Source organism: Sinocyclocheilus anshuiensis, unplaced genomic scaffold, assembly GCF_001515605.1.
Source record: "Sinocyclocheilus anshuiensis isolate Anshui unplaced genomic scaffold, SAMN03320099.WGS_v1.1 scaffold1008, whole genome shotgun sequence".
NCBI lineage: Eukaryota > Metazoa > Chordata > Actinopteri > Cypriniformes > Cyprinidae > Sinocyclocheilus > Sinocyclocheilus anshuiensis.
In genome coordinates this window covers 361,518-379,701 of record NW_015548267.1, presented here as the reverse complement: position 1 = coordinate 379,701, position 18,184 = coordinate 361,518, and the positions used below count along the sequence as shown (strand labels likewise).

The following is an 18,184-nucleotide window of genomic DNA, read 5'->3' as shown; positions in this document are numbered from 1 at the left end:
GGCAGTAATGGAAATGCTCTAGTGATCCCAGATCGCAGGAGGAGAGATTCTGGAGAGGTAAGAGTATGTGAATTATATTAAACAGCACTTTCTCAGGCTTACTGTCATCAAATTTGACTTTTTTTTCAGGATCTAATTGACTATGTGGGATATTTTATGTTCTGACTAATAAGAGCTCTCTTTATTCAGTGTTGCTTGGGAATTAAGCGTTGAACGCTGGAATAAATATTCGTTGTCCGTGGTGCTGAAATGTTTCACCTTATAGGGTAATAATCCTTTCGCTTCATAGTTTGTTTGAAAAATACTTTTTCACTATGTCTAAGCCGGGTGACTGCAATATTGTTAAAATGTTATGAATTGTCTTGAGTTGAACAGTATTTCAAAATTGCTTTTTGAAATTTTTTTATATTGTTTTTACGTTAGAGTCTAGATTCAACTCTCATTTTGTACCATGCGGTGTCAGTGTTACATTAGGATATGAAGCAGAGCTTTGGCCCTGCCTATCTACATGTGGTGCGCATGGCTGTTCCGTTCAGTTAAACTGTGACAGCAGCTGACGAGTATATCGCGAGAAGCGGAAATATAAATGTTCTAGAGTTGTATCGATGTCATTTAATCAAGATTGTTGCATCTGGAAATAGGCCATTTCAACTGAACACCACCGTTATTTGTTTTAAGCTGTTTTAAAGGAATTCTTAACGATGGATGAACAAAGGCGCAGATGGCAGAACTGGTGGATGGCTTTGTGTTTCTCTTTTCTTCTCTGCTTCGGACCGCAGGTTTCAGCTCAGATAAGATACACTGTTCCAGAGGAAATGAAAGAGGGATCTGTTGTGGGAAATATTGCTAAGGATCTGGGACTTGACGTGAGTACTTTGGTGGACAGACGGTTCCGTATCGTCTCTGGTTCTAAAGATGCGTTTTTCCAAGTAAATCAGAACAATGGCGAATTGTATATTCATAAAAGCATAGACAGAGAGGAGCTTTGTGATGGAAACGGTGCATGCGTAGTAAATCTAAAAACTGCGGTCGAAAATCCTTTAGAAATTCACTATGTTGCAGTTGAAGTAACAGACATAAATGACAACCATCCTAGTTTTTCTGAACAGAATCAACATTTCGAGATTGCAGAGCACACCCCTATAGGAACGAGCTTTCAGCTGCACGCTGCACGAGACCAGGATGCCTCGCCATATTCTGTTCGTTTGTATAAATTGAGTCAGGATGAAAATTTCGAGATTTACATCAGAAACAGCGATGAGGAAAAAATCCCCTTTTTAGTGTTGAAAAAAACACTCGATCGCGAACACAAGTCAGAACACCTGCTAATTTTGAAAGCCCTCGATGGTGGAAACCCTCCAAAATCAGGTACCCTTAACATAACCGTTACTGTATTGGATAGTAATGATAATCGTCCCGTGTTCAGTCAAGACACATATTCTGTCAGTTTACAGGAAAATCCCCCAATTGGAACGACTGTGATTAAAATAAATGCATCTGATAGCGATGAGGGCCCAAACAGTGAAATTGAGTATTCGCTTGGTAAAACTTTAAAGCGCAAAGTTTATGACATATTTCAGTTGGATCGCATTACAGGCGAAATCAAGGTTAAAGGCGAGATAGACTTTGAGGACACAGACGTTTATAAACTGGATGTTCAGGCTTCAGATAAAGGTCAGCCTCCTTTGTCTGCCCAAGGTCGAGTTATTATAAAAATACAAGATATAAACGATAATATGCCTGAAATTGAGCTGACTTCATTATCTAATATTGTTGCTGAAGACTGTAAACCTGGAACAGTAATTGCGTTGATTAGTGTCTCAGATAAAGACTCTGGTGTTAATGGTAAAGTTGCATGTAGTCTCTCAAAGAATGTTCCTTTCGAGTTGAAACCCTCTTTTCAAGATAATATGTATTCACTGGTGACAAAGGGGCGTTTGGATCGTGAACTTGTGCCCCATTATGACATCACAATTACAGCAACAGATCTAGGCCAGCCGCCCTTATCATCCATCAAAACTTTAAGCATCCAAGTAGCAGATGTGAATGACAACCAGCCTGAATTTTCTAGTAATTTTCTTGAGCTCTACATATTTGAAAATAATGCTCCTGGAGCCTCCATATTCTCAGTGAGAGCATCTGATAAAGACGTGAATGAAAATGCCTTGATATCGTATCAAATAAACAGAGGTGGAGTGACACAGAACGACATGACGTCATTCTTGAATATAAATTCAGAAACAGGAGTTATTTATTCACTTAAAAGTTTTGATTTCGAAGCAGTTAAAACGTTTCAGTTCCAAGTTGTTGCTACAGACTCTGGAACTCCATCTCTGAGCAGTAACGTGACAGTGAACGTGTTTATTCTGGATCAGAACGACAACGTTCCAGTGATCTTATATCCAGTCAGCGCTAACGGTTCTGCTGAGGGTGTGGAAGAGATTCCCCGTAATGTGAACGCAGGTCATTTGGTGACTAAAGTCAGAGCCTATGACGCAGATATAGGATACAACGGCTGGTTATTATTTTCACTGCAGGAAGTTAGTGACCACAGTCTCTTTAGTTTGGACCGCTATACAGGACAGATAAGGACCCTTCGCTCATTCACAGAAACAGACGAGGCCCAGCATAAACTGCTCATACTGGTCAAAGACAATGGGAACGTTTCACTCTCAGCAACAGCGACTGTGATTGTCAAAGTTGTGGAGCCCAAAGAGGCTTTTGCAGCTTCTGATGTGAAAAACGCAGTAAAAGATGAGGAGGAAAACAACGTGACATTTTATTTGATCATCACTTTGGGCTCGGTTTCAGTGCTTTTTGTCATCAGCATCATCGTGTTGACTGTAATGCAGTGCTCTAAATCGACAGACTATTCGTCCAAGTATTTACAGGATACAAATTACGACGGGACTATGTGTCACAGCATCCAGTACAGATCTGGAGACAAACGGTACATGTTAGTTGGACCCAGAATGAGTATCGGCTCTACTATAGTCCCAGGCAGTAATGGAAATACTCTAGTCATACCAGACCGCAGGAGGAGAGATTTTGGAGAGGTAAGCGAATTTTAGGAACATAACAGAAATTATTGTGTTTTTTCTATAGCCCTGGCTTTCTGTAGCTGATACATTTAGTATTCGATTTAATTTGGATTGTGTAAAATTAGGATTCAAGCTGAACTTTTTTCCCCAATTCTTTTTTTTGTTTTGTTTTCCCGAGGGAGTTTGTAAGATAATGAGTCCAGAGGGCGTGTATTGTTTAACTGGAATAAAACAGTCACTAAATTATGTTTCTGAATTTAGGAAAGACATGGATCACTGCCTATGGTGCTGTTTTTTTTAGTATTATTTTGTATACATCATAACGTTTTCTGTATTGCTTCTGTGTTTGTGTTTATCTATGTAGACGCGCTGCATGTAGCTACTGTGAAATAATGCAGTGCACTGCAGCTGTGAGATCGCGAGGTGTCAGTGTAATCCTAGAGTACGGCTCATGACGTCAAATACGGTTATTAACCCCCCCCCCCCCTTCTCAAGTATTGCTTGTCTTTCCTGCTGGTCGGTATATTTCGCGTTTTCTTTTACTATTAAGCGATTCGGGGTTTTTTCTGCAGTAAATGTCAACTTTTAGATGTAAGAGAAATGCTTAATCTAGTCGAACTAGTGATCTAGAGGAATTGTTGTCGAATCTGCTTGTATTATCTGCAAAATGGAACAAAGAAGATACGCGCAATGCCTGATGGAGCACACGAAATTTACTCTCTTGACTGCACTGCTTGTGTTTGGTGCGATGGCACGAGCGCAAATTCAGTACTCCATTTCCGAGGAGCAGAAGGACGGAGCTGCTGTGGGAAATATCGCGAAGGATTTGGGCATAGATCATAGAAGTTTAAAAGAGCGAGGATTTCGCATCGCCTCAACCTCAGGCGAGTCTATGTTCAGTGTGAATCAGAATGACGGTGTCTTGTATGTGAACGGTAAAATAGACAGAGAAGAGGTGTGCGAGAGGAGCACCCCGTGTTTAATTAATCTAAAAATCGCTCTAGAAAACCCACTTGAAATTCATTATGTAATTGTTGAGATTTTGGATGTAAACGACCACGCTCCGAGTTTTCCTGAAAGCCAGATGAATTTAGAGATCGGAGAATCTGCCCTTCCCGGTGCGAGATTTCAACTTCAGGCAGCGCGTGATTCTGATAGTGGCAGTAATTCTGTGCATCAGTACAAACTCGGTCATAACGATAATTTCCGCCTTGAAGTCAAGGATCGTGGAGAAGACGGTAAAATTCCTGTCCTGATTTTACAAAAGCCTTTAGACCGAGAGTTAACCCGAACCATTAACTTGCACATAACAGCTCTTGATGGAGGAAAGCCTGCCAAATCAGGGACAATGGATATAACTATTAACGTGATTGATATAAATGATAACGTCCCCGTTTTTACCAAAGATGTTTATTCGGTCATGCTGAATGAAAATGCACCTATAGGTACAACTGTGATACAGGTTAACGCTACCGATTTTGACGAAGGCTCAAATGGTGAGGTTGTTTATTCATTTGGTAAAAATGTTAACAGTAAAGTACGAAAGCTTTTTGATATCAACACCATCACTGGTGAAATAACTGTAGAAGGGCCCTTGGATTATGAGGACAAAGACAGCTATGAGATTGACATACAAGCATCTGACAAAGGAACTGTTCCCCACAGAACAGATAAGAGTATAATGATAAAAATTATTGACATAAATGACAATGAACCAGAAATAGAGGTCACATCATTTTCAAGTGCAATTCCAGAGGATTCTAGACCTGGTACTACAGTGGCTTTGTTAAGTGTCACAGATTTAGACTCTGGGCTGAATGGCAAAATCTCTTGTTTTTTAGAAGATAACATGCCTTTCAAACTAATACCTTCTTCACAACATAGCACATATTCATTAGTTACCACGTCACCTTTAGACAGGGAAACAAAATTTCAGTATGACATCACATTAGTTGCAAAAGATATGGGACAGCCATCATTGTCTTCTGTTAAAACTGTAACTGTTCTGATATCAGATATAAATGACAATAGCCCAGAATTCTCATTTTCCCCGTATGCTTTTTATGTGATGGAAAACAATGTCCCAGGCAAATTTTTATTTTCTGTGTCTGCTACTGACAAAGACTCTAATGAAAATGCTATAGTTAGCTATCACATATGGAGAGAAAGTACTGAGGAAAACAAATATACATCCTTCATTAATATTAATTCTGAAAATGGGGAGATTTATGCGCTTAAGAGCTTTGATTTTGAAACTGTTAAAAAATTACGACGGGACTCTGTGTCACAGCATCCAGTACAGATCTGGAGACAAACGGTACATGTTAGTTGGACCCAGAATGAGTATCGGCTCTACTATAGTCCCGGGCAGTAATGGAAATACTTTAGTGATACCAGATCGCAGGAGGAGAGATTCTGGAGAGGTAAGAAAATGATTTATGCATCTGTGTATTTGTTGTAGGAAACAATCTTAAGGCAGAAGCTGTCTGCTCTCTGTGGTACTGAACCTGCTCAGGCTGTTTTTTCTAATGGAACACTATTAGTGTCTGTCTTTCTTAGATTCAGATTTTATTTATTATTTAGACTTAGGATTTACATTACCAAAGCACAGGAATATAATAAACATAGCCAAAGAAGGAGGAAAGGGAAAAAAGGAAGTACTAATAAAATAAGTAGGAATAGAGCAGTTCGTTATTCTGTTTTCCTTTTATGCATTTTGCACAATAGTTGTATTGTTGTTCTTTTGTCATAACAGGCCTTTCATATCTTGCAGCCAGGTTTGAACATCTCTGATTAGCAATGAAAATGGGATCTTTTCCTGTGTCTGATTAAAGTTATTATGGTGGGCAGTGAAGTAATGAAAAATAGTTTCTTAATATGTATAATTGAGGCATGTTATTAAAGTGCAATTATGTTTCCATTTCATTTAGTGTGCAGTGCAGTCTTTCATTTGCCAGGTCTGTCTGTGCCTGTTCTCTATGGCGAGATTGTATTCACTTGGTCTGTATATGGTCAGGACTTGTTTTAGTGGTCCTGTGGTCAGGTACTCCACCAATTTTATATTCTCTGTTTAGGGACAGAAATAATTTCAGTTTACTTTAAGCTGTTTCTGTCCAATGTGGATTGAAATATATATATATATATATATATATGTGTGTGTGTGTGTGTGTGTGTGTGTGTGTGTGTGTGTGTGTGTGTAATTTCTTTTTGTTTTAAAATTTTGATTTAGCTGGTCAAGTCAACTGTAAAACAAAAGGACCTCACTCTGGGATCTGGGTGGACTGGAATTTCAAGGCCTTTTAATTTAATTATTAGTTGATATCCTACTTGTTCAGCTCTGCAGGACTATTCGTCCAAGTATTTACAGGACACAAATTACGACGGGACTCTGTGTCACAGCATCCAGTTCAGATCTGGAGAAAATTTAGAGTTTTGCATTGTAATACAATTTTTTTTTTGGCTGAATTTGATGCCTGCAGTGTTTGTCCTATTTAGTTAACTGTTGGTTTGTGAACTGACCCCACCCAAATCGCACGTCAATAGAGTGTAATGATTTTTGTAATTGATTTAATTATTTTTATCCAGATTCTGTTTGACATGTAAATTAATATGATTTTTAATAATAAAAATCTTTGTTTACAGCCTTGTATAATTTTGTTGCTGATGTTTATGCGAAGGTATGTATATTTATGAGCTTGTTCTAAAGGCATATTTTTTGATTCCCTCTCTCTTTCACTTTCAGTCACTCACTTGTTTTAATAAAACATTACGTTCGGTCTAATGGGAGAATGTTGAGTATTTAAACATAGCTTAAATCACAATTTGTGTGGATGGTTTTTAAGTCCACTGATAAGATTACATACATTTGACAGCAGTAAAATATTTTTGAACGTTGCAATGCAACTAACGCTTTGGATCGCGAGATGTCAGTGTAAACCTGGAGAAAGACTCTTGACGTCAAACGGTTGCTCATGGGTTTTTTGTTCCGCCTTCTCAGTTTATTCGTGTGTTTTCTCATTTTCAGCACGGGTGCTGTAAGATTTGTCAGGATTGAGTACAGCGTCTTTCTATTGTCTGACTGGTTTTCAACGTAAACGTGAGCAACAATGGAACTATACAACAAATATTTATAGATTGATCTTGAAATTGCGTTGGAAGGGATTTTTGTCACATTGGAAAAATGGAACAAAGAAGACGCTCTCATCAGCTGGAGCTGAATGCAAAACTCGCTTTCATTGCTGTTGCACTGTTGTTTGGGAGAGCAGTTTGGGCACAAATGCGGTACTCGATCTCGGAGGAGCAGAAGGACGGAGCTGCTGTGGGAAATATCGCGAAGGATTTAGGTATCGATCACAGAACACTAAAGGAGAGGGGATTTCGCATCGTCTCGACCTCAGGCGAGTCAATGTTCAGTTTAAATCAGAATGACGGCGTCTTGTATGTGAACGAGAAAATAGATAGAGAGGAAGTGTGTGAGAGGAGCACCCCGTGTTTAATCAATCTGAAAATCGCTCTAGAAAACCCACTAGAAATCCACTATGTAATTGTAGAGATATTAGATGTGAACGATCACAGTCCACTGTTTCCCGAGAATGAAAAGCGGCTGGAAATTTGGGAATCTGCTCTGCCAGGCGCGCGATATCCGCTACAGGCAGCGCGTGATCCAGACAGTGGAAGCAATTCGGTTCAGCCCTACAAACTCAGCCACAACGACCATTTCCGTCTTGAAATTAAAGATCGAGATGATGGTAAAATTCCAATTCTGATATTACACAAGCCGCTTGACAGAGAAGTGACGAAAAACATAAAATTAGTATTAACTGCTTTTGATGGAGGGAGACCGTCTAAGTCTGGCTCAATAGAAATATTGATTGATGTACAGGATATAAACGACAATGTGCCTATTTTTACGAAAGAGTCTTACACTGTTGTATTGAATGAAAACGCACCAGTGGGCACAACAATTGTACAGGTTAATGCCACTGATATGGACGACGGTCAAAACGGACAAGTAGTTTATGCTTTAGGAAATAATGTTAATGATAACTTGCGTGAACTTTTTCAAGTTAATCCAGTCACTGGAGAAATTATTGTGACTGGTGTTTTAGATTTTGAGGTCAAAGATCTATATGAAATTGACATTCAGGCATCTGACAAAGGAATTGTTCCTCTTGCGACGGATAAAAGCGTAATCATAAAAATCGTCGATGTAAATGATAATGCACCGGGCTTCTGATGTGAAAAACGTAGTAAAAGACGAGGAGGAAAACAACGTGACATTTTATTTGATCATCACTTTGGGCTCGGTTTCAGTGCTTTTTGTCATCAGCATCATTGTGTTGACTGTAATGCAGTGCTCTAAATCGACAGACTATTCGTCCAAGTATTTACAGGATACAAATTACGACGGGACTATGTGTCACAGCATCCAGTACAGATCTGGAGACAAACGGTACATGTTAGTTGGACCCAGAATGAGTATCGGCTCTACTATAGTCCCGGGCAGTAATGGAAATACTCTAGTGATCCCAGATCGCAGGAGGAGAGATTCTGGAGAGGTAAGCAAATGGCTTATGCATCTGTGTATTAGTTGTAGGAAACAAATTTAAGATAGATGCTGGCTGCTGTCCGTGGTACTGAACATGCTCAGGCTGTTTTTAAATGGAACATTCTTAGTGTCAACCTCTTTCTCAGGTTCAGATTTATTAGATTTAGGCTTCACATTACTAAAGCACATCAATATTAAATAAAGAAACATACAGCCAATGGAGAAAGATTCTTAATATATGTAAGATTGGGGGCCTGTTGATACAGTGCAATTCTGTTTCCACTTCATTTAGTGTGCAGTGCAGTGTTTAGTTTGCCAGGTCTGTCTGTGTCTGTCCATCTCTATGGCGAGGTTGTGTTCACTTGGTCTGTATATGGTCAGGACTTGATATAGTTTAGGGTTTATCCTGTGGTCAGGTATTCCAGCACTTTTATGTTCTCTGTTTAGTGACAGAAATAATTTCAATTTGCTTTGAGTTTATGCTTCTGTCCAATGTTGTGCTTTTTTTTCTTTTCTTTTTTTTTTTCTTTTATTTTGGTCATCTGGGTTTTCTCCTGTGGTTCAGATGGACATGTTTTTCATTGTAAAGTCAATTGTAAAACAAAAGGACTTCTCTATGGGATCTAGTTCTGGGCTTTGTGATGAAGCTCTGTGTATCATTACTATCTGGGTGGACTGCAATTTCAAGGCTTTTTTATTTAATTATTTGTTGGTATCCTCCTAATTCTGCTGGACAGGAGTTATCTAGAGTTTTGCATTGTAATAGTAATACATTTTTTGCTGAATTTGATGCCTGCAGCCTCTGAGTGTTGTCCTATTTAGTTAACTGTTGGTTTGTGAACGGACGCCAAATCGCACGTCCATAGATGGTTTTTGTAATCGACTGAATTATTTTCAGCCAATTTCTGTTTATGTAAATTTATATTATTTGTAACAATATAAAAGCTTCTCGTTTAAACATCTTAAAATCACAATTTGTGTGGATTGTTTTTAAGTCCACTGATAAAACTATATGCATTTGACAGCAGTAAAATATTTTTGAACGTTGCAATGCAACTAACGCTTTGGATCGCGAGATGTCAGTGTAAACCTGGAGAAAGACTCTTGACGTCAAACGGTTGCTCATGGGTTTTTTGTTCCGCCTTCTCAGTTTATTCGTGTGTTTTCTCATTTTCAGCACGGGTGCTGTAAGATTTGTCAGGATTGAGTACAGCGTCTTTCTATTGTCTGACTGGTTTTCAACGTAAACGTGAGCAACAATGGAACTATACAACAAATATTTATAGATTGATCTTGAAATTGCGTTGGAAGGGATTTTTGTCACATTGGAAAAATGGAACAAAGAAGACGCTCTCATCAGCTGGAGCTGAATGCAAAACTCGCTTTCATTGCTGTTGCACTGTTGTTTGGGAGAGCAGTTTGGGCACAAATGCGGTACTCGATCTCGGAGGAGCAGAAGGACGGAGCTGCTGTGGGAAATATCGCGAAGGATTTAGGTATCGATCACAGAAAACTAAAGGAGAGGGGATTTCGCATCGTCTCGACCTCAGGCGAGTCAATGTTCAGTCTAAATCAGAATGACGGCTTCTTGTATGTGAACGAGAAAATAGATAGAGAGGAAGTGTGTGAGAGGAGCACCCCGTGTTTAATCAATCTGAAAATCGCTCTAGAAAACCCACTAGAAATCCACTATGTAATTGTAGAGATATTAGATGTAAACGATCACAGTCCACTGTTTCCCGAGAATGAAAAGCGGCTGGAAATTGGGGAATCTGCTCTGCCAGGCGCGCGATATCCGCTACAGGCAGCGCGTGATCCAGACAGTGGAAGCAATTCGGTTCAGACCTACAAACTCAGCCACAACGACCATTTCCGTCTTGAAATTAAAGATCGAGAAGAAGATGGTAAAATTCCAATTCTGATTTTACACAAGCCGCTTGACAGAGAAGTGACGAAAAACATAAAATTAGAATTGATTGCTTTAGATGGCGGGAGACCTCCTAAGTCTGGCTCAATAGAAATATTTGTTGATGTACAGGATATAAACGATAATGTACCTGTTTTTACGAAAGAGGCTTACAAGATTACATTAAATGAAAACGCACCAGTAGGCACAACAATTGTACAGGTTAATGCCACTGACTTGGACGAGGGTAAAAATGGAGAGGTAATGTATGCATTGGGAAATAATGTCAACAATAATTTACGCAGACTTTTTGAAGTTAATTCAATCACTGGGGAAATAATTTTAACCGATCGTTTGGATTTTGAGATGAAGGATAAATACGAGATTGACATAGAAGCATCTGACAAAGGAATTGTTCCTCATGCGACGGTTAAAAGTATCCCAGATCGCAGGAGGAGAGATTCTGGAGAGGTAAGAAAAGGACTGGAGGTGTGCTATATTGCCAGCTTTGTACTTTTATTTTTATTTTATTTTTTAATATTTTTAATACTTTTATTTTATTTTTATAGCTACATACGCATGTGAATTCTGTATTATTCTTGGATTGTTTTGCTGTGCCCTAATGGCCGAACAAACTGTAAATGAAACCGCGAGAGCTAGTCGCTGTCCTTGGTGCTGAATATATGATGCAGCTTTCTGTCCTGCAAAGTTCTCTCTTTTTTTCTCTTTCTGTGTATATTTTAGATCTATTAGACGAGCTTTAAAAAATAAAAAAAATGATTAGTTCATTTCATTATGAATTCGCATAGTTTAATGAATAGCAATCCAACGAAAGAGCGCGAGGTGTCAGTGTAAACCTTAAAAGTTAGACTCAAAACGTCGGAGTACCTCCCCGTTTTTTCGTCGTCATTTTGTATATGATCACTTTTTCATCAGAGGCGTGGCTTGCTCGGTGCTTTTGTCCTTTGTTTTTCTTAGTAAAATCTTTCGAGGGTTAGGGCATCTGTCGTGTGGTCATTGGACTAATATTTGGATAGTCGTTGTGAAACTGCTGTGGAACCAATACGTTGCAAAAATGGGACGAAGCCGAGATCAGTGCCTTGAGCGCCATGTGAAAATCATCTTCATTGTTGTATCGATTATTTTTGGCAGAACGGTTTGGGCACAAATACGCTACTCGATTTCTGAAGAGCAAAATGACGGAGCTGCTGTGGGAAATGTTGCAAAGGATTTGGGTATTGATCACAGAACACTAAAGGAGCGAGGATTTCGTATCGTCTCGACTTCAGGCGAGTCAATGTTCAGTGTAAATCAGAATGACGGTGTCTTGTATGTGAACGGTAAATTAGATAGGGAGGAGGTGTGTGAAAGAAGCACCCCGTGTTTAATAAATCTAAAAATTGCTTTAGAAAATCCTCTCGAGATTCATTACGTGACTGTTGATGTAATAGACGTGAATGACCACGGTCCGAGATTCCCAGAGCAGGAAAAGCATTTAGAAATAAGTGAAACGGTGCTTCCCGGTGCGCGATTCCAGCTTCAGGCTGCGCGCGATCCAGACAGTGGCAGTAATTCAGTTCAGACTTATAAACTGAGCCACACCGATTATTTTCGTATTGAAATTATAGATCGTGATGAAGACGGCAAAGCACCCGTGTTGATCTTACAGAAGCCGCTCGACCGAGAGATTACAAAAAGTATGAAATTGCAGATGACTGCTTTAGATGGAGGCAGACCACCAAAGTCTGGAACTATGGATATTGTGATTGATGTGTTAGACATAAACGATAATGCCCCTGTTTTCACTAAAGATACTTACACTGTTATGCTGAATGAAAACGCACCTGTAGGCACAGTAGTTTTAAGGGTGAACGCAACTGATTTGGACGAAGGTCAGAACGGGGAAGTAGTTTATTCATTAGGACACAATGCTAATTACAAGTTGCGTAAACTTTTTGATGTCAATCCAATCACTGGAGAAATTATTGTGACAGGTCTTTTGGATTTTGAGATAAAAGATAAATATCAGATTGACATTCAAGCATCAGACAAAGGAATTGTTCCTCTAACAACAGATCAAATTATAACTATAAAAATTGCTGATATAAATGATAATCCCCCTCAGATAGAAGTGACATCGTTCTCAAGTGCCATTCCTGAAGACTCCAAACCTGGCACAACGGTGGCTTTAATAAGCGTCTCTGATTTAGATTCTGAAATAAATGGGAGAGTCACCTGTTCATTCCCTGGGGACATACCTTTCAAACTAATGCCGTCATCACAAGAAAATACGTACTCGTTAGTGACAACTTCATCTCTTGACAGAGAGACAATTTCTCGCTATGACATCACATTAGAAGCCAAAGACGCTGGTCAGCCACCACTGTCTACTATTAAATCTATAACTGTCCAGGTATCAGATGTTAATGACAATAGTCCAGAGTTCTCTTTTTCCCCTTATGCATTTTATGTGATGGAGAATAATGCACCAGGCAAATCTTTATTTTCTGTGTCTGCCTCTGACAAAGACACAGGTGAAAACAGTGTAATCAGTTATCAAATATGGAGAGATGGTGTAGAAAACAAATATACATCTTTCATTAATATTAATTCTGAAAATGGTGAGATTTATGCACTTAAGAGCTATGATTTTGAAACTGTTAAAACGTTCCAGTTCCAAGTTGTTGCTACAGACTCTGGAACTCCATCTCTGAGCAGTAACGTGACAGTGAACGTGTTTATTCTGGATCAGAACGACAACGTTCCAGTGATCTTATATCCAGTCAGCGCTAACGGTTCTGCTGAGGGTGTGGAAGAGATTCCCCGTAATGTGAACGCAGGTCATTTGGTGACTAAAGTCAGAGCCTATGACGCAGATATAGGATACAACGGCTGGTTATTATTTTCACTGCAGGAAGTTAGTGACCACAGTCTCTTTGGTTTGGACCGCTATACAGGACAGATAAGGACCCTTCGCTCATTCACAGAAACAGACGAGGCCCAGCATAAACTGCTCATACTGGTCAAAGACAATGGGAATGTTTCACTCTCAGCAACAGCTACCATGATTTTCAAAGTTGTGGAGCCAAAAGAGGCTTTTGCAGCTACTGATGTTAAAAATGCAGTAAGAGACGAGGAGGAAAACTACGTGACATTTTATTTGATCATCACTTTGGGCTCGGTTTCAGTGCTTTTTGTCATCAGCATCATCGTGTTGTATTTACAGGATACAAATTACGACGGGACTATGTGTCACAGCATCCAGTACAGATCTGGAGACAAACGGTACATGTTAGTTGGACCCAGAATGAGTATCGGCTCTACTATAGTCCCGGGCAGTAATGGAAATACTCTAGTGATCCCAGATCGCAGGAGGAGAGATTCTGGGGAGGTAAGAAATGTTAAGGTTTGATATATTTTCATTTGTATATGTATTTTTATGACCATTACCATTTAGATATAGATTGTGGTTGTGGTGAAAGAGTTTCATCAAACACTTAGACATGCATTACTGGAGCTGGACAGTGGATTTATGGGTCCCAACATACTGTACTTTGCATGGGATTGAATTGGAAGAGTATATGTTGAAATGATACTAAGTGAAGGACATACTTGCTAGTGTTTAATGTTTAGATTTAGAAGAGTTTCTGTTGTTGGCATTTTTGTGGTTACCATTGTGGTGAAGAGTAGATCTGGTACTTAGATTGTGGGCCGTAACATGAAAATCATGGTGTTGCTTTAATAAATATGCAATAGCTAGATGTGCAAATGCCAGTGTAGTGTGTCTTTTCTTGCTTACTCTTCTAATACATTACATTTAGTAAAAAAAAAAAAAAATTACATATATATACTGTATATATATGTAATTTTTTTTTTACATACATACATATATATATATATATATATATATTTGCTAAAATTATATTTAGCATGTGAGAATGACCAATGCTAGATTTTTGGGTAACAATTTACAATAAGGTTCATTAGTTAACAGTAGTTAACTGTATCAGTTAACATGAACTAAGCATGAACAATACTTCTACAGCATTTATTGGTCTTAATTAATGTTGATTTCAACATTTACTAATACATTATTAAAATCAAAAGTTGTATTTGTTAACATTAGCTAATGCACTGTGAACTAACATAAACAACCAATGAATAACTGTATTTTTATGAACTAACATTAACAAAGATTAATAAATACTGTAACAAATGTTTTGTTAATTGTTAGTTCATGTTAGTTAATACATTAACTAATGTTAACAAATGACAGCTTATTGCAAAGTGTTACCAATTTTTTTTAAACTGAATATTAATTAGATATGTTGAGGTGAAATTCAAAGAATAAGTCAAGTTAAATTGATGTATTTTCATTTAATTAATACGATTTTTATTTGATGGTACAGTTTGATGGGTATAATTTTAAGTTCTGATAAATCTATTAAACTGGATATCTATCTATCTATCTATCTATCTAATTGTATTTATTTTTTTATTTGTGGTGGTCTACTTTTTTTTACCTACATATAAAATTTAAGTCTTAAAATTATTTAAAAAATCATAATTGTTATACTGTACTGTTATACTGTACTGTAGCTTTTAGTAAAGGAAGGGCATCAAACAGTAGTCCTTGCTCTGATAAATATTGGCCTTACACATCATGTTTTGACATGTCATACCACGTCATACTTTGATGGCTTTAGAATGTGAATTAGAATTAGAATTAGGATGTTTGATAATAAGATTCAAATTCACATAACTGAGTAACAAATTATCCAGCTACTACCTGTTTATTTGTTATAAAGTGAACTACTTTCTAATGCCATTGATTGCTTCTTTAAAAGATCACCAGTTAACATTTATGATTGTAGGTCTAGGCTACATAAAAGTGGACTGTTTTGGTTGGAATTAAATATAAAACTACAATAGGCCTACTACTGCAATGGCTTGTAAACAGTTCTAATAACTTCTGTGCGCCATTTGGACATAAATCTATTGTCGTAATTATGACTTAATTAAATATTTTTGTAATTCCGTTTTTTTTTTTTTTTTTTTTAGTTAATATTTTTTAAACCGGTTTTTTTTTTTTTTTTTTTTTTTTTTTTTATAACTTAGCCTAACTGCCTGTTCTTTTCGTTTCTCAGTTATGTTCGTTTGCAGTTAAAAATAAATTCGCGTGGTGTCAGTGCACACCAAAAATACGGACCTGACGTGGCATCGTCTGTTGGCAGTTTCATTCGCTCTCTCTCCATCAGTTCGTAATGAACGCCGTGGACGTTGCCTTCACTTTCGCCAAAAGCAACCTGATTCGTATCGTAAAGATTTTCTAACATAAATCATGATTTTTATGGTCAGCGCTTAACATTGTTATGGGTCAAAATTTTAGAGTGGAACATCTCTAAACGCCGTTTTAATTTCCTGCAAAATGCAACAAAGGGCGCGTTCGTCATGGCGCGTCAGACTTACATTCATGGCTTTGGGAATGCTGCTTTGGAGAGAGGTATGCGCACAAATACGATATTCTCTTTCTGAGGAGCAGAAAGAAGGATCTGCGGTCGGAAACCTTGCGAAGGATTTAGGTCTCGATACCAGAACGTTAAAGGAGAGAGGATTTCGGATCGTTTCAACTTCAGGCGACTCGCTGTTCACGGTAAATCAGAATGACGGGATTTTAAGTGTAAATGGAAAGATAGATCGCGAGGAGGTGTGCGAGAGAAGCAGCTCGTGTGTCATCAATCTAAAAATCGCGCTAGAAAACCCTTTGGAAATTCACTACGTGTCGATTGAAATCTTGGACGTCAATGATCATGCTCCGACATTCCCAGAAAAAGAAAAGCGGTTGGAAATATGGGAATCTGCCCTACCTGGAGCTCGGTATCAGTTACAGGCGGCGCGGGATCCCGATGGCGGCATGAACTCTGTTCAACAATATAAACTCAGTCATAATGATAATTTCCGCATAGAGGTTAAAGATCGCGGAGAAGATCGCAAAATGCCCTTTTTGATTCTTCAAAAGCCTTTGGATAGAGAAACAAGCCATAGACACAAGCTAGTCCTCACTGCGCTCGATGGAGGGCGACCCCCAAAGTCTGGAACAATGGATATAGTAGTTGACGTTTTAGATGTTAATGACAATATGCCAGTTTTCACACAAGAACTTTACTCTGTGACGCTTCAAGAAAATGTCCCGGTAGGCACAACTGTTATACAGGTTAATGCTACTGACATGGATAATGGTCCAAATGGAGACATTTTTTATTCGTTTGGAAAGGATATAGACAATAGGCTAATACAACTTTTTGATTTAAACTCCAGTACTGGAGAAATGACTGTGATTGGCCCAATAGATTTTGAAGAGATGAATAACTTTGAAATAGATATCCAAGCATCAGACAAAGGACCTGTTCCTCTCACATCAGATAAGAGTATAACCATAAAAATCGTTGATGTAAATGACAATGTGCCTGAGATTGAAGTGACATCATTTTCAAGTGCTGTGCCTGAAGACTCTAAAATTGGAACCACAGTGGCTTTAATCAGCGTCAGTGATTTGGACTCTGGTGTAAACGGGAAAGTGTTATGCTACATAACTGAAGAAATACCTTTCAGACTAACGGCATCATCCCAAGATAACATTTACGCACTGGTTACCACCTCATCTCTTGATAGAGAAGCTGTGCCTCGCTATGACATCACGTTAGTAGCCAAAGATGCTGGGCAGCCACCTCTGTCTTCAGTTAAAACTATAACTGTGCAGGTATTCGATGTAAATGACAATAGTCCAGAATTTTCTCTTTCACCCTATGCCTTTTATGTGATGGAAAACAATGTTCCAGGCAAATCTTTGTTTTCTGTATCTGCTTCTGATCGTGATTTAGATGAAAATGCTGTTGTACACTATAACATTTGGAGAGACTCTGGAGATGAAAACAAATACGTGTCTTTCATTAATATTAACTCTGAAAATGGGGAGATTTATGCGCTTAAGAGCTTTGACTTTGAAACTGTTAAAATGTTCCAGTTCCACGTTGTTGCTACAGACTCTGGAACTCCATCTCTGAGCAGTAACGTGACAGTGAACGTGTTTATTCTGGATCAGAACGACAACGTTCCAGTGATCTTATATCCAGTCAGCGCTAACGGTTCTGCTGAGGGTGTGGAAGAGATTCCCCGTAATGTGAACGCAGGTCATTTGGTGACTAAAGTCAGAGCCTATGACGCAGATATAGGATACAACGGCTGGTTATTATTTTCACTGCAGGAAGTTAGTGACCACAGTCTCTTTAGTTTGGACCGCTATACAGGACAGATAAGGACCCTTCGCTCATTCACAGAAACAGACGAGGCCCAGCATAAACTGCTCATACTGGTCAAAGACAATGGGAACATTTCACTCTCAGCAACAGCGACTGTGATTGTCAAAGTTGTGGAGCCCAAAGAGGCTTTTGCAGCTTCTGATGTGAAAAACGTAGTAAAAGACGAGGAGGAAAACAACGTGACATTTTATTTGATCATCACTTTGGGCTCGGTTTCAGTGCTTTTTGTCATTAGCATCATCGTACTTATTGTAATGCAGTGCTCTAAATCGACAGACTATTCATCCAAGTATTTACAGGATACAAATTACGACGGGACTCTGTGTCACAGCATCCAGTACAGATCTGGAGACAAACGGTACATGTTAGT

At 38.6% G+C, this 18,184-nt stretch overlaps 3 protein-coding genes and 1 pseudogene across 3 annotated transcripts in view; all 4 read left to right on the top strand.

Moving 5' to 3' along the window:
- Positions 1 to 136, top strand: part of LOC107655655 (protocadherin alpha-13-like) — a 2,410-nt gene extending 2,274 nt beyond the window's left edge. The window contains exons 2-3 of the mRNA XM_016443217.1: positions 32 to 57; positions 130 to 136. Coding sequence (XP_016298703.1) covers positions 32 to 57; positions 130 to 136 — 33 coding nt within the window. The remainder of the gene's footprint in view (positions 1 to 31; positions 58 to 129) is intronic.
- Positions 137 to 600: 464 nt separating this feature from the next.
- Positions 601 to 5,838, top strand: LOC107655654 (protocadherin alpha-8-like). The gene is made up of 3 exons (XM_016443215.1): positions 601 to 2,898; positions 5,307 to 5,464; positions 5,815 to 5,838. Exons 1-3 carry the CDS (start codon positions 702 to 704, stop codon positions 5,836 to 5,838), a joined length of 2,379 nt encoding a protein of 792 aa, XP_016298701.1. The 5' UTR covers positions 601 to 701.
- A 1,383-nt stretch (positions 5,839 to 7,221) lies between these two features.
- LOC107655653 (protocadherin gamma-C3-like) lies at positions 7,222 to 13,958 on the top strand (annotated as a pseudogene).
- Positions 13,959 to 15,869: 1,911 nt separating this feature from the next.
- Positions 15,870 to 18,184, top strand: part of LOC107655652 (protocadherin alpha-8-like) — a 2,811-nt gene continuing 496 nt past the window's right edge. Inside the window, exon 1 of the mRNA XM_016443214.1 lies at positions 15,870 to 18,178. Coding sequence (XP_016298700.1) covers positions 15,924 to 18,178 — 2,255 coding nt within the window. The 5' untranslated portion in view covers positions 15,870 to 15,923. The remainder of the gene's footprint in view (positions 18,179 to 18,184) is intronic.

What these genes read in the sequence shown, in the direction of transcription:
- LOC107655654 (XM_016443215.1), top strand. Translation starts at nt 702, where the DNA reads ATGGATGAACAAAGGCGCAGATGGCAGAACTGGTGGATGGCTTTGTGT. An exon ending in CAAGTATTTACAGGATACAA is followed by an intron (nt 2,899 to 5,306) that starts ATTACGACGGGA and finishes AACTGTTAAAAA; the next exon opens with ATTACGACGGGACTCTGTGT. An exon ending in GGAGGAGAGATTCTGGAGAG is followed by an intron (nt 5,465 to 5,814) that starts GTAAGAAAATGA and finishes CATATCTTGCAG; the next exon opens with CCAGGTTTGAACATCTCTGA.